General features: G+C 41.1%; 1 protein-coding gene across 1 annotated transcript in view; it reads left to right on the top strand.

Moving 5' to 3' along the window:
• The window catches only part of fras1 (Fraser extracellular matrix complex subunit 1), a 786,018-nt gene that overhangs the window by 629,449 nt on the left and 140,452 nt on the right, over positions 1–16,117 (top strand). The window contains exons 33-36 of the mRNA XM_034171199.1: positions 1,813–1,950; positions 5,116–5,148; positions 8,193–8,324; positions 11,195–11,323. Of these exons, the coding sequence (XP_034027090.1) occupies positions 1,813–1,950; positions 5,116–5,148; positions 8,193–8,324; positions 11,195–11,323 (432 nt within the window). The remainder of the gene's footprint in view (positions 1–1,812; positions 1,951–5,115; positions 5,149–8,192; positions 8,325–11,194; positions 11,324–16,117) is intronic.

Below are 16,117 nucleotides of genomic sequence, written 5' to 3'. Positions count from 1 at the left end.
TAAAATTCATGACCCCAAAACCAAACCAACTAAAATATGAACCAAAAGAAAGTGAAAAATATTTTTAAGAGACTACAACAAGGAACTTAATGCTTATTTCACTATTACACACTACTTTTAATTGGATTCAACTCTGTCTAATGAAAAGGAAAAATGATTTACAATGGGTCATATTCATCTACTAATGGACTATTAAATCTGTTTTGAAGTCATTTTAAGTGGAGCCAATGAGGCAACATTAATAATGTTCAGTTTATTCTCTAAAATTAGATTTGACCCTCATGGCATCATGTTTTATTTGTTTTCTGACTGAAAGGTTAATAAATGTGGGTAACAAGGAAGGAAAAAAGGACCAGTAAAGTGTTTACCAGTTAATTACCAGTTAAGAAGCATTTTAGCATTTTTAAAATGATTTGTCAGTCGTTGCTATAAAAGCAATAAAACAATTCTCCTAAAAAAATTTTTATGCAAATAATGAATGTTTGAGTGCAGTAGAAAGAATATTTTCATGCATTGAAAGATGAAATGTTCCATTCAGTGAAGTGAAATAGTCTTCCATTAGTAAGAATGGAAAACATTCATTATTTGTTTTATATGACACTTAAATAGATCCTTGTCAGTTGACATTTTAATTTAAATGAGGCAGGTTGGAAAAATATTTATATTTCTGGAACTGCATAGTTGAGGCAAAGTCTACAGATCTATTTTTCTGTACAGTGTGACAAATCAATCCCGTGTGACAAACAATCGACCAATTAAATGACAAGGATCTATTTAGGTGTTATATAAAGAACAAGAGCAATCAGAGAGTTCTGACATCTGCCAATCTGGATTCGATTCACCTCAAAAATTCAATGAAGTCTTCCATGCCCTAATATGCGAATTTGGTGAGAATCCGTGAAGTAGTTTTGACATAAATCCTGAGTCAGAATCCGGATCACTTCTAAAATTCAGTGGAGTCTTCTATCTGTGGTGCAAATTTGGTGAGAATCCGTGAAGTAGTTTTGACGTAATAATTCAGAGCCTATATAAAGTGAAACTTGATCAAGAATCTGGATCTAGATCGCCTCAAAAATTTAATGGAGTCTTCCATGGCCGAATATCTATCTGTAGTGAAAATTTTGTCAAAATCTGTGCAGTAGTTTTGAAGTAATTTTACTAAAAGACAGACAAATAAATAAATAAATAAATGCTGATGATTTTATTATGTCCTTCGCGGACGTAATAATAATTAGAAATGTCATGAACATTTTCAGTCATTACATTCATAACATTCATTCAGTTGGAAGCACAATAAGGTAGCAAAGTAGCATGGACTTGGTTGATTCACTTGTTTAATTATTTACTAGTTTTTAGTTGCTAGAGCTCTTGGTGGAATTCTATTGTACTTGCATTAATGGTAAATATCCACCAGGTGGAGATATTGCTCCAGTTCAAGAACCTTGGGACACAATGATGACTAGCCTGTTGCTTATAGTAGTAGATAGTTTACTTCATCAGTTTGATTCAAGCATGAAGTTCAGTATTTATTCAGAAAAACCACTAACACAATTTTGTGGCATGAATAAGTTAAGAAAAAGTGCCATGCTTTTACCCTTGACACTGGTTTTTATGACATGCAGTGCATTGTGGGACAGTTTGCTGACCTTACCAATAGGCAGACTGACAAGAGGTTACATCACCAGGCTTTCAGTTCCACTCGTTTTCTTATGCTTGATACACACAATGAGTTTTTCAGATCTGGCGCTAAGGTAAACCTACGCGATAGAAGCTCCTTCACAGTCTGAGTTTTTCTGTGCTGCTTGTTGTCAGGTGTGATTGAACATCGGGACAGACCGTTCACAGCGGTGGAGCACTTCACCCAGGCTGACGTCAACAACGGCAAGATCATCTACCGACCTCCACGGGCGCCTGCACACCTCCAGGAGCTCTACCAGTACACCTTCACCGGTGAGCCAAAATCAGACAACATAGCACCAGTGATGCAACTAAAAACTTATGTGACGGGACTAAAGATTCTGTTTTATGTTGCGCAGCAGCAAGCAGTTTAAATCCCAGAGGATGAGTTTGTTTACAAATCCAGTAAAAATAACAAAACCTGATTTTTCTGTCAATAATATTTATTTATTTCTTCACGTATTTAAATGTTATTTTTTAGCTTCTCTGTGCAATCACTATTTAAAGCTGAAAACATCTGGTATATGTTTTATAACATAATGTTCAGGTCATTCATCGTTAATGTCACTAAGATTTTAGCTCTTTTATGATTTTTGTCACGAACCTCTGGTTGATAATGTTGGCTTTCTTTCCGCTGTCAATAAAGTTAGCACATGTTGTGAATGTTTCAAAGGGATGAAAGAAATAACAGATTTTTTTGAAACATTTCAGCCGTTTCCAGCAGATAATCTGGTATCCAAGATCAAAGAGGACTTTAGTCGAACATTTCTCTTAATCCGGGTTTGTGAAGTTTTGTATCAGTAAATCATCCTCACTAACTGCTGACTTTTAGGATCATAACCTTATCTTTTAAACTTCACAACCGTTCTCTGTTCACTCCATCTGAATTGCTTCTTCTGTGGTTTAGTTATTTCAGCTTCTCGCTTTTTCCGCTTGGGGTCACCACAGCAGGTCTGATATGGATCTGCTTGTTGATTTGCACGGATGCCTTTCTTGATGCAACTCCAAGTGTATGGAGAATGGACGTGTGTGGTCTTCAACCAGGAACCTTCTGCTTTGCAAACAAGTGCACTAACCACTTGGCCACCATGCTGCTTTATCTTTCTGTTAATATTTATCAATTCCTGTTTGCTAACAATTTAAATCGTTGGTTTTTAGATTAGATGGAACTTTTTTAATCCCTTGTGAAGACTCCCTCAGGGAACGTGAGGCTCCAGCAGTATTTTATAGCGGCACACAGGGTAAGAAGCAAACAGAGTATCAAAAGTGAAAGTAAAAAACAATTTGTTAATATAAATACCAGACATACTGATCGCTACTGGTTTACTGGCCACTACTGTTCCTCTCATTCCCGTCCCCTGTCTTCCTGTTACTCCTCCTCCCCCTGAGTGAGGAGTTGTACAGTCTGATGGCCTGAAGGACAAAGGCGTTTTTCAGTCTGTTGGTCCTGCACTTGGGAAGGAGCAGTCTGTGACTGAAGAGCCTCCTCTGGCTGCTGGTGATGGTGTGCAGAGGGTGACTGGCATCATCCATAATGTCCAGCAGTTTGTCCAGTGTTCTCTTCTCTGCCACCGTCACCAGAGAGTCCAGCCTCATGTCAACCACGGAGCCAGTCCGCTTGATCAGTTTGTCCAGCCTGGATGTGTCATTTTACGTTCACCCACAGCAAGGGTGGGCATGAAGAGCCAAGACGGGGCAGGTTTTCCTATGTCTTGATCATGATCTGATCTTTGGGTGCTTTCAAACTTACCTTGTTTGGACATTTCAGTTTGGCCTGAAACAACACAGCATGTATGAAAGCTGACTCAGACCATGGTCCAGACCAAAGGACCAAAACATGGTCTGACCAAAAGAGGTAGTTTTGGTCCGGATCAAACTGATCTTTGGTCCTGTGCATTTGCAGTGTCAAAACACTTTTTGGTTATTTTGGATTTCACAGGAAGTTGTGGCAGGTTATCGTCACCCATTAAACAGTAGAAAAAGAAGAGAAACAGAATAATTTAATTAATTTAACTAATTAGAACTGAGTGACTTTCTGCACTGCTGTCCATTATTTCCCCTAATTAAACATCAAACAGCATCAGTTTTTTTCCTTGTTGTTGTGACATGCAATAAAAGTTGATTTTTTTTTTTTTTTTTAATGCCTTAGCATTAGTCGTCGTGGCAATTCCTCGGTGGTGAGGAAAATTGTCTCTTGATTAATTCGCGGATGAGATGGTGGACGTGAAGATGACACGTGTACTGCTTCTATGCCGGTTCAGACCAAATAGCTTCCAGATTCACAATCCTGCCTCTGTCCCTCTTTGGCAATTGCCGGAAGACTTGTGAGTTTCCAACACAGTGTAGAAAATCTACAGTCAGGGTCAATCTAGAGACCCCTAAGCATGGATTTGTTTAACATGGGAATGCCGTTGCATGCCGACAAACATATCCTTGCCAGACCCCAATTGTCTGGGATGTCGCAGACGATAAGGGTCTGAAGACTTGCTGTCGCCTTCATCCACCTTCACAGCCGTTAGGTTACAAGCCATCACCTCCTCCACCTGATCTGCCATAGAGGACATCTTGTTTCACCAGAACCCAAATAGCCGTCTCATGTTCAGGGTTTCTGTTTGGTCTTTCATGGTTACTGTAGAGGCCACACAACACACAAGGTCCCCAACAGACAATCCCCTACTTGATCTGCTACCCAGGTGTTACTACGTGGACAAAGTGGTGGATTTTGATACCTAATAAAAGTGTAGTTCCAACAAAAATAGACCATTCATTCATTTTTCTTTGTTCTTGTCCTCAAATGGATCTATGCTCCAAATTAAGGACAAGCCAACACAGGATGCATACGTCTACAACCCAATCAATGTCAAGTACGGGGATAGTTAGCGCAGATTATGTCAAGACACAAGTACGTCATGAAACATTTTTTAGTACGACCACAATATTCCAATATGAAACTAGTCTAACAGAAACCTGGTTTGGACCTTGCTCCAAACTTTCATACATTCCCGAAGTTAAGGAGAGGAGCTCACCAGAAAAACCATTCTCAAGGTAAACCTGCACCGCCTTAGACCTTCATGACACACGGTTGCTCACCCCTAATATATTGTGAATAGCCCCATTGTGTTTAAATGTTTTTTTTTTCTTTGTTTAAGCTTGTTCTGACTTCATTTAAGTTGAATCCAGACACAGCCCAGATGGTTCTGTCTCCGGACTGATGCCTTTTGTCTTTTTCCGTGACTCATCCTGAAACTTAAAGTTGATTAAATGAATTCCTACTGATCAACAGTGAGGGAACCAGATCCAGTCTGGATGGGGTGGCCAGGAATTCCATCTTTGTTAGAAACTTCCAAATGGAACAACACACTAGTTTCTCTCGGAGGGCGTCGAAACCTGATCTGTAGGCTGATGGTCTGAATTATCTGTCTTTTTTTAATCCAACAGGTCTCCCGGAGTCATTGAGTGTCTACTTCACAGGTAAAATAATCTTTCTCACTTTAGACAAGATGAAGAAGAGGAAACTCATTTCCTTCATCCTCAGCATCCCCTCATCTTTCACTTTTATTGTACCTCCTCCTCATCTTTTATTTTTATTGCACCTCCTCACTCTTTATCTTCTTTTTTCTGCACCTCTTTCCTCTGTTCCAACATGATGATAACCAGAATGATACATACAGTTCATTACTAAGCCTGACGATCAGGTTCAGTGTTTAAATCAGTTTTTTATTTTTAAATTTTGGGGAGTTGATGGCCTCAAGGTTAGAGCCACCTGATTGTGACCAAATGATCCTCCGTTCCTTGATTGATTGATTGATTGATTGATTGATTAATTGAGGTGTTTTTCAGCAATGCTGTTGATGCTCAAGTTGCTCCCGGTGTGCAATTGAGCACCTTCTAGGGCATCACACTGACGTCAGTGTCTGTGCTAATGTGAGGCATCATTGTAAAGCATTTTGTGAGTCTGCACCTGAAAGAAAAAAAAGTCCTATAGAAATACAGTCCACTTATTCAAAACTTCTTCAATGAATCAGGTCGTTCTTCAAGACTCAGCCTTCATCAAATATTCTAGGAAATGGCTTTCCAGCTGGACAACCTGGTCAAAGTACTCGAACGCATCATGACAAAAACTTTGATTTGACAATAAACAGCGGAGAACTCAAAGGCACTCAGAGAGCGTATAACTGCCATAAAAATTCTTCAAGATCCATTCATAACTTTTTGAGCTCAGTGTTGCTATATCTGTCACATTCTTCTTGATCCCAGATCCAGAATATGTTCAGGATTGTCTCAAAAACTAGACAAATGGTTTCTTAGGACATTATTCATCTGCTCACCAAATTTCATCAACACCCTCTCACAGTCTTTTGAGTTAAATGTTGGTATGTGCCAAACATTCTTCTGGATTTCAGTTCCACAGTATGTATTCCGGATTACTTCCTGGAACACTCTCTACAAGCTCACCAAATTTAATTCATTACTTTTTGAGTTATCCTGCCAAAGACAAACAAAGACACAGACAAACACCAGTGAAAATTAATGTCCTTTGCGGAGGTTAAAAACTCTACGATGACGTAGCATCCACCACACTGAACCACCCCAAGGTCCTGGATGGCAACAACCCAGGCAGACAACCTGTCCATCCACCCTCTGGAATCTGGATTATGATATTCAGACATAAGCATGAATTTAGAATGGGTGAACCAGTTTGTTCAGTGTCCTGTCCAACACGTCTATGTACACATCCCAAAACAAAAACCAATACAATCCTTTCTCTGTGGCTGAGGGCTGCTGGATTCTCTGCAGTGTTTATTATTGCCTGTTTTTTTATGTGCCTTATTGCTTTTATCTATTCTCATTTTTTCCACCCTTATCTCCTCCCGCTTCTTCCTTCCTCTATTCCTCTATCACTCTGCTTTGTCTTACCACTTTTCATACATGTCTTCTTTTTGTATTTCACACTTGATGAAGTGTTCCCTCACTTGGGCTTCACTTGTTGGAGAAAATGTTGGAGTTCAGTGATGTCGCCAAAGTGGATTATATTTTTACAAATTTAAATGGCCACAAAGTATGTACTCTGGATCAGATCCAGGTTAAACTTTGTGCCAGTCTGCAGCTCAGTTTGAAATATGAGCGTGATTGGGACATGTTTGATGAAGATATAATGTAATATATATAAAGCTGACCTTGTGTGTGTGCGTGTGTGTGTTCGCTGTGCACACCCACAGTAATTAAGTAATCAACACCAAACTTGGCATGGTGACTGGGGGCACTAAGGGGGAGGTTACAGGGGCACTTAGGTTGAAAACATATGTGCACAATTTTTCCAATTTTCCTAAATTATTTCTGACTTTGCCCTTTGACCTATGACCTTGAAAATTGAAAACTTTCATAACTATATATGAAAAATTGTGGGCTCCAAGCTGTTCACAAACAGACAAACAAAACAGGGGCGATAACATCCAACTTCATTGGTGGAGGTAACAAGGTGGAATGGGGACAATTTAGGGCTCGTAATGAGGTACGAAAATTTTAAATAATGCTGTTATTTCAAACAGGTGATCGTAATCATGATTTGGTACAAACTCGGTATCTCCAGTCTGCCAACAGCTGCATGAGAAAATTATCGAAATATTTATAAATAATGTTCCTCAAAGAAAGACTGGAATGGATTTACATATTTCTTCATCTCCAGTACATAGCCTCATTAAATGATTCAAGGAATCTGGACAAATTTCAATGTGTAAAGGGCAAGAGTACATAGGCATGGCTGTAGCAGCAGAGGATATGGGTACTGGACTGACCTGCTTGCAGTCCTGACCTGTTCCCAACAGAGGATAAAATAAAATAATAAAAAAAACAACAACCACCCCATGCTTTTGTGCACCTTAAGACATGTTTGCAGGAACAATGGGACAAAATAACACCTGAAATTCTTCACCTCTTGTTATCCTCAAAGTCAGAACATCTTTTAAGTATTGTGAGAAGGAATGAAAACATTAAAAGTGGTAAATGCTTTAGTGTCCCACCTTTTTTGGAATGTGTTACAGGCCTGAAATGTAGGAATGGATGAATATTAACACATGAAATGTAGTTGACCAGGAAAAAAGCATCAAATATGTTGGGTTCATACTGTCTGCAGTGAAACAGAAGTGAAAGCAAACATCACTGTTTTTCTTTGTTTGCATTTCCCAGATCACGCTAACTTTTCTGATTTGTGGCTGAACACTGAAGGGTGACTTTTGATGTTCGAAAAGTCATATTTTGATATTTTGAGTGCGGATATTTTGTGTGGCTCATTTCAGATGAGTTGTTCATGTTCATGCTTCAGGAAGTGATGGTCTAGAACTATAGATTTTTAAATTATGTTTCTTAAGTATACAAAAAACATGCACAGGCATCACTGTGTTTGATAAACGTCTCTTTCAGCGCACACACCAGAGACAGCATCTGGCGGGTTCACGCCGCCCGCTCCTAAAGATCAGTTTGTGTGTCTGTTTGTGTTGTTTGTGTGCGTGTGTCAGTGTCAGACGGCGAGCACACGACTCCGGAGCTGAACTTTGCCATCCTGCTGCTGTCCAACCATCAGCAGCCGCCGGTCTTTCAGGTTCTGGACCCGCTGCTGGAGGTCAGGGTGGGAGGTCACGTCCCCCTGGGTGAGTGCAGCATGCACACACACACACACACACACAGCTGTCCTGTTGTTTCAAATGCCGCATTGTGGCGACATACCCCCCCCCCCCCCCCGTGTGTGTGTGTGTGTGTGTGTGTGTGTGTGTGTGTGTGTGTGTGTGTGTGTGTGTGTGTGTGTGTGTGTGTGGTTATGATTGATGACTCTAAGGAGGAGGAGTCGAGTGCTGGTTGTTACTTTTAGACTTTTATTGCTTCTTCATCCCTTTAATTTGATTTGTTTCCCTCTTTGTGCCATTTTACTCTCTGGGATTTTATCCTCCTCGCTCTCTCTTTTGCTCCTCCTCTCTTCTATTCTTCTTTTCTTCTTCCTCTGTTTCTGCCTTTACATTTTCATCACATCTACAACACCTGGCAAAAATTATGGAATCACAGGCCTCAGAGGATGTTCATTCAGTTGTTTAACTTTGTAGAAAAAAAGCAGATCACAGACATGACACAAAACTAGTCATTTCAAATGGCAACTTTCTGGCTTTAAGAAACACTATAAGAAATCAGGAAAAAAAATTGTGGCAGTCAGTAACGGTTACTTTTTTAGACCAAGCAGAGGGAAAAAAATATGGAATCACTCAATTCTAAGGAATAAATTATGGAATCACCCTGTAAATTTTCATCCCCAAAACTAACACCTGCATCAAATCAGATCTGCTCGTTAGTCTGCATCTAAAAAGGAGTGATCACACCTTGGAGAGCTGTTGCACCAAGTGGACTGACATGAATCATGGCTCCAACATGAGAGATGTCAATTGAAACAAAGGAGAGGATTATCAAACTCTTAAAAGAGAGTAAATCATCACGCAATGTTGCAAAAGATTTTGGTTGTTCACAGTCAGCTGTGTCTAAACTCTGGACCAAATACAAACAACATGGGAAGGTTGTTAAAGGCAAACATACTGGTAGACCAAGGAAGACATCAAAGTGTCAAGACAGAAAACTTAAAGCAATATGTCTCAAAATCAAAAATGCACAACAAAACAAATGTGGAACGAATGGGAGGAAACTGGAGTCGTCTGTGACCGAACTGTAAGAAACCGCCTAAAGGAAATGGGATTTACATACAGAAAAGCTAAACGAAAGCCATCATTAACACCTAAACAGAAAAGAACAAGGTTACAATGGGCTAAGGAAAAGCAATCGTGGACTGTGGATGACTGGATGAAAGTCATATTCAGTGATGAATCTCGAATCTGCATTGGGCAAGGTGATGATGCTGGAACTTTTGTTTGGTGCCGTTCCAATGAGATTTATAAAGATGACTGCCTGAAGAAAACATGTAAATTTCCACAGTCATTGATGATATGGGGCTGCATGTCAGGTAAAGGCACTGGGGAGATGGCTGTCATTACATATTTTGGACACTTTTCTTATCCCATCAATTGAAAGGATGTTTGGGGATGATGAAATCATTTTTCAAGATGATAATGCATCTTGCCATAGAGCAAAAACTGTGAAAACATTCCTTGCAAAAAGACACATGGGGTCAATGTCATGGCCTGCAAATAGTCTGGATCTTAATCCAACTGAAAATCTTTGGTGGAAGTTGAAGTTGGAGTCAGATTGATGAAGAGTATTGTTTGTCACTCATTAAGTCCATGCCTCAGAGACTGCAAGCTGTTATAAAAGCCAGAGGTGGTGCAACAAAATACTAGCGATGTGTTTGTTGGGAAAGTGTAGGTACACGGACCCACAACAGGGGGCGCAAATGAACGGACAATGGAGGAAGTCAAATACAACACTTTACTGTTGTGAAAGGGCACAACAAACACAACAGATTACAACAATAGACAAAAGGTCAAATCACAAAAGGTGTCGTGTGGGCAGGCTCGAAGATAGAAGACGTCTGTCCAAACTAGAAACGGAACCACACGATTTCCTCCGCCACCAGACCCCGGGAATACTGGAGCCGCCAAGTCCCAAACTCCCAGGTGGCCACTGCCTCCGCGTGTCGGATCTGGTACTGCTGGCGAGGAACAAAAAAACAATTAAATGTGGGCGCGTATGCACCCAGCAATTCACACGGCAGGAAAACCAACTCCACCTCTTGTTGGAAAAAGAGTCTGTTATACGATACACAAAAAGTCACAAAAGGTTACTGTCGAATAAATCTCACAGCCAGCTGAGAACGTTACCTTCCTGGTAAAGCGATATCTCGGCAAAGAGGTGGAGATGACGTCTTGCTGATATACTGATGCTGATCAGATGAGTGGTGACAGCATCATAGGTGATGAGTGTCAGCTGTCACCCCGGCTACTCTTGTTAGGCGGCAGCGCCCTCTGGTGCCTGGAGCCCGCACTCCAGGCAGGGTGCCCTCTGGTGGTGGTGGGCCAGCAGTACCTCCTCTTCAGCGGCCCACACAACAGTGTTGGAGCGTTCTTTTGTTTTTCATGATTCCATAATGTTTTCCTCAGAATTGAGTGATTCCATATTTTTTCCCTCTGCTTGGTCTAAAAAAGTAACCGTTACTGCCACAATTTTTTTTCCTGATTTCTTATAGTGTTTCTTAAAGCCAGAAAGTTGCCATTTGAAATGACTTTAGTTTTGTGTCATGTCTGTGATCTGCTTTTTTTCTACAAAATTAAACAACTGAATGAACATCCTCCGAGGCCGGTGATTCCATAATTTTTGCCAGGGGTTGTATCTTCATTTACTCTTCTGTTTGATCTCTCTTTTTGTTTGCGTCCCATCTCCTTTTTTTGTTGACTTCTCATCTGTGCCTTTTCTATTTTTCCCTCTTTTCTCTTTCTACTAACACCATCTTTTTTCCTTTCACTTTTTCATTTTCTTCCTGTAATTTCTCATCTTCCCATCTTCTCTCTCTCTCTGTGTCTCCATGCAGGCGGTCAGCAGCTAGCGGTCAGCGATGCCGACACGGCTCCAGACGAGCTGGAGTTTGAGCTGGTTGAAGCACCAGTTCACGGGGAGCTGATCAGAACCGACGGCAGCATGCAAACCAGCATGGCCAACGGTGAACACACACACACACACACACACACAGATAGATAGATAGATAGATAGATAGATAGATAGATAGATAGATAGATAGATAGATAGATAGATAGATAGATAGATAGATAGATAGATAGATAGATAGATCCATCCATCCATCCATCCATCCATCCATCCATCCATCCATCCATCCATCCATCCATCCATACATACATACATACATACATACATACATACATACATACATACAGTGGTATGTAAAAGTTTGGGCACTGCTGATGATTTTCATGATTTTCCTTTATAAATCATTGGTTGTTTGGATCAGCAATTTCAGTTAAATACGAGGTCTATTAGAAAAGAAACTGACAGTTTTATTTTTTTTAAAAACTATATGGATTTGAATCACGCGTGATTACATCAGCCAAGCTTGAAGCCTCGTGCGCATGCATGAGTTTTTTCACGCCTGTCAGTGACGTCATTCGCCTGTGAGCACGCCTTGTGGAAGGAGTGGTCCAGCCCCCTCGTCGGATTGTCATTGTCTGAGAAGTTGCTGAGAGACTGGCGCTGTGCTTGATCAAAATTTTTTCAAAAACTGTGAGGCACATCCGAGTGGACAGTGGACAATTCAGCTGGTTTTCGGTGAAAATTTTAACGGCATGGCGCGCCCGCCACAGGAAAAACACCTCCATTGGAAGGCTTAAGGACAAGTTGGAACATGCCCTGCTGTTAAACAATTTCTTAGATACTCACTCAACTGAAAGCCACCAAAAGCCGCCTGGATTTTACAAATGGTTATCAACACGGAGGTGTTTTTCCTGTGGTGGGTGTGCCATGCCGGCTGCAAGCCGAAGCGCCAATCTGTCCGCACGTCTTTCATTAAAAAAATCTCCTTTAACAGTGGAATGTCCGGATAAACTGCTGATTCCGACCTCTTCTGAAAGTTCTCTGTTCTCTCACGATGTCCTGGGTCAACAGAGGCTTAAATTTGGAGGTTTTCAGCTTGAAACAGGATGACGACATCGCCTCGGAGCGCTGCGCGACGTCCCGCTCCGTGGGAAGTCCTTACAGCGATAGAAACAATCCAAAATCTCTCATCAACCATTAAAATTTTCACCGAAAACCAGCTGAATTTCTCGAATGGTGTCCACTCGGATCTGCCTAACAGTTTTTGAAAAACTTTTGATCAAGCACAGCGCCAGTCTCTCAGCAACTTCTCAGACAAAGGAATTCCGACGAGGGGGCTGGACCACTCCTTCCACAAGGCGTGCTCACAGGCGAATGACGTCACCGACAGGCGTGAAAAAACTCTTGCATGCCCATGAGGGTTCAAGCTTGGCTGATGTAATCACACATGATTCAAATCCATATGGTTTTTAAAAAAAATAATAAGGTCGGATACTTTTCTCACAGACCTCGTATATCATATAGCAGACAAACACAGTGATATTTGAGAAGTGAAATGAAGTTTCTAGGATTTACAGAAAGTGTGCAATAATTCTTTAAACAAAATTAGGCAGGTGCATAAATTTGGGCACTCCAACAGAAAAAATGCATCAATATTCCTTCTTTTGCAGAAATAACAGTCTCTAAATGCTTCCTATAGCTTCCAAAGAGAGTCTGGATTCTGGTTGAAGGTATTTTGGACCATTCCTCTTTACAAAACATCTCAGGTTTGTTGGTTTCCGAGCATGGACAGCCCACTTAAAATCGCACCACAGATCTTCAATAATATTCAGGTTTGGGGACTGAGATGGCCATTACAGAACAGTGTACTTGTTCCTCTACATGAATGCCTTAGTAGATTTTGACCAGTGTTTAGGGTCGTTGTCTTGTTGAAAGATCCAGCCCCGGCACAACTTCAACTTTGTCACTGATTCATGAACATTGTTCTCAAGAATCTGTTGATATTGACTGGAATCTATGTGACCCTCAACTTAACAAGATTCCCAGTACCTGCACTGGCCACACAGCCACATAGCATGATGGAACCACCTCCAAATTTTACTGTAGGTAGCTAGTGTTTTTCTTGCAATGCTGTGTTCTTTTTCAGTCATGCATATCACCCCTTGTTATGTCCAAATAACTCAATTTTAGGGCCCTGTCCCACTGGCATTTAGGAGGATTTGCGTATGGATTGCGCACAAAATTGGCCCATATTTGCCAAACATCCGCAATATCCGTGTAACATGCCTGTATGAGTCGGCCGTCATCCGAACACGCCCGTGATCATCCACAGAGGCACGCATGTCCGCAGCCAGGATTTTTGAGTAGCTCAAAAATCTGGATGCGGATGACATCCACCTTACATACTCAATACATACTCAATTCATACACAATACATACTCACTCTATGCACTGTATATCTGCCGTTACCCGCTGATATCCGCAACTGATGGGGACTTGCGGCTTGGCAGCGGACTGGGACAGTGTGTAAAATGGATACATTGTGTGCCTATCATGTCCACATCACAAACTAAAATTTGTTGTAGCGAATGCATACAAATTGGCCACGAATAAAGCGTTTTTATTACATCTGCTTTGCAGCTGATTTGCGGACAAACTGTGAATGCATAACAAACGTCATGTAAACCCAAAGTACTATATGTGGCAGAAAGCGACATACCTGCCAGTCAGTGCCGGTCCGGCTGTGTAGATCCACAAAGACGTAGCTGCTGCAATCGGGTCTCCTCCAGGACTTTTATTTAACACCAATAAAAGGAAGAGTTGCTGTTTAGCCTCAACTCACGCTGAAGTATGTTTTCTGTGACACTCTCAAAAAAAAAAAAAAAAAAAAAAAACACCGTCTCACACCCCAAGCGGCTTCCCTCCTCCCGCTCCCCAAACTCATGAACAGTTAACCCTCGCATGACAACATGAACAACTCTGTGATCAACTTGTCCAAGTCCAGCACTTGCTCCAGAGGCTGTATTGTTGGTGTGAATAGTGATGCTGAAAGGAGCGAGTGCGCTTATTTTATGACCGAAATGCAGATGCCGTGCACGCGCAACACGTGCGCGATGCATTCATAATACACCCATAATACTGCCGTGATAATCTCATTATGTCAGATCAGTTTCCTCACTACATGCGTTATATAATCGTGATTGTTCATCATATATTCGCTATATATTATTAATATATCCATAATTCATACCAGGACGTTTGTCATTTTTGGCCATTTTTGTTGCGGATTACAACGAACGCCCGCAATTTGTATACTCAATTCATGCGCAATTAATCCTCTCCCCAGGGGGACAGGGCCCTTAGTTTCATCAGTCCACAGCACCTTATTTCAAAATTAAGCTGGCTTTTTCCAAATGTGCTTTAGCATACCTCAAGCGACTCTGTTTGTGGTGTGTATGCAGAAAAGGTTTCCTCTGCATTACAGCATCATACAGCATCTCTTTGTGCAAAGTGCGCTGTATAGTTGAACGATGCACAGAGACACTATCTGCAGCAAGATCATGTTGTAGGTCTTTGGAACAGGTCTGTGGGTTGACTATGACTGTTCTCACCATCCTTCGCTTCAGCTTATCTGAGATTTTTCTTGGCCTGCCACTTCGGGCCTTAACTAGTACTGTGCCTGTGGTCTTCCATTTCCTCACTATGTTCCTCACAGTGGAAACTGACAGCTGAAATCTCTGAGATAGCCTTTTGTATCCTTCCCTTAAACCATGATGTTGAACAATCTTTGTTTTCAGGTCATTTGAGAATTGTTTAGAGGTTCCCATGTTGCCACTCATTAGAAGAGATAAAAGAGGGGGAAACATTTGCAAATGGCCACCTTAAATATCCTTTCTCATGATTGGTTTAATCTGTGTAAGGAGGTCAAGGGTCAATTAGCTTACCAAACCAATTTTGTGTTCCAATAATTAGTGTTAAATGTATTCAAATCAGTAAAATGACAAGGCTGCCCAAATTTATGCACCTGCCTTATTTTGTTTAAATAATTATTGCAGACTTTCTGTAAATACTAGAAACTTAATTTCACTTCTCAAATATCAGTGTATTCTTCTGCTATATGATATATTTAACTGAAATTTCTGATCCAGACAACCAATGATTTATAAAGGAAAATCATGAAAATTATCAGGGGTGCCCAAACTTTTTCATACAACTGTACACATACATAGATATACGAGGTCTGTCAATAAAGTAACGGTCCTTTTATTTTTTTTTTTAAACTATATGGATTTGATTCATATGTTTTTACGTCAGACAAGCTTGAACCCTCGTGCGCATGCGTGAGTTTTTCCACGCCTGTCGGTGACGTCATTCACCTGTGAGCACGCCTTGTGGAAGGAGTGGTCCCGCCCCCTCGTCAGATTTTCATTGTCTGGAAATGGCGGAATGATTTGGACTTTTTTTCCATCAGAATTTTTTCAGAAGCTGTTAGAGACTGGCACCTGGAAACCATTTGAAAAATTTATCTGGCTTTCGGTGAAAATTTATGGGCTTCACAGAGAATAAGGACTATTACTACAGCTTTAAGGATGGCTTTAAGGACGCTCGGCGTGCCGCGATCCGAGCTGCGACGACGAGGCAGAAAATGCCAGATCATTTCTAAGCTGATGGCTCTGTGGATACGAGACCGTCGTGTGCACTTTCTCTGGTTATCACAAGAGCTGGACATCAGCCATTTTCCGGCAGATTTCACTTTTAACAAGAGATTTTGTCATGGAAAGCCGCGCAGAGGCTTCGTGTGTAACGACCGATTCGCTGTTTGAGCGAGACAAAGAACACCTCCGTTTCGGCATGTCATGGGACAAGTTAGGACAGGCCCAGCTCTCCACAATTTCTCTGATACTTACTG

Source organism: Thalassophryne amazonica, chromosome 5, assembly GCF_902500255.1.
Source record: "Thalassophryne amazonica chromosome 5, fThaAma1.1, whole genome shotgun sequence".
In the NCBI taxonomy this organism is placed as follows: Eukaryota; Metazoa; Chordata; class Actinopteri; order Batrachoidiformes; family Batrachoididae; genus Thalassophryne; species Thalassophryne amazonica.
Note: the sequence above shows the minus strand (reverse complement) of the source record. Positions and strands in the feature narration are given on the sequence as shown.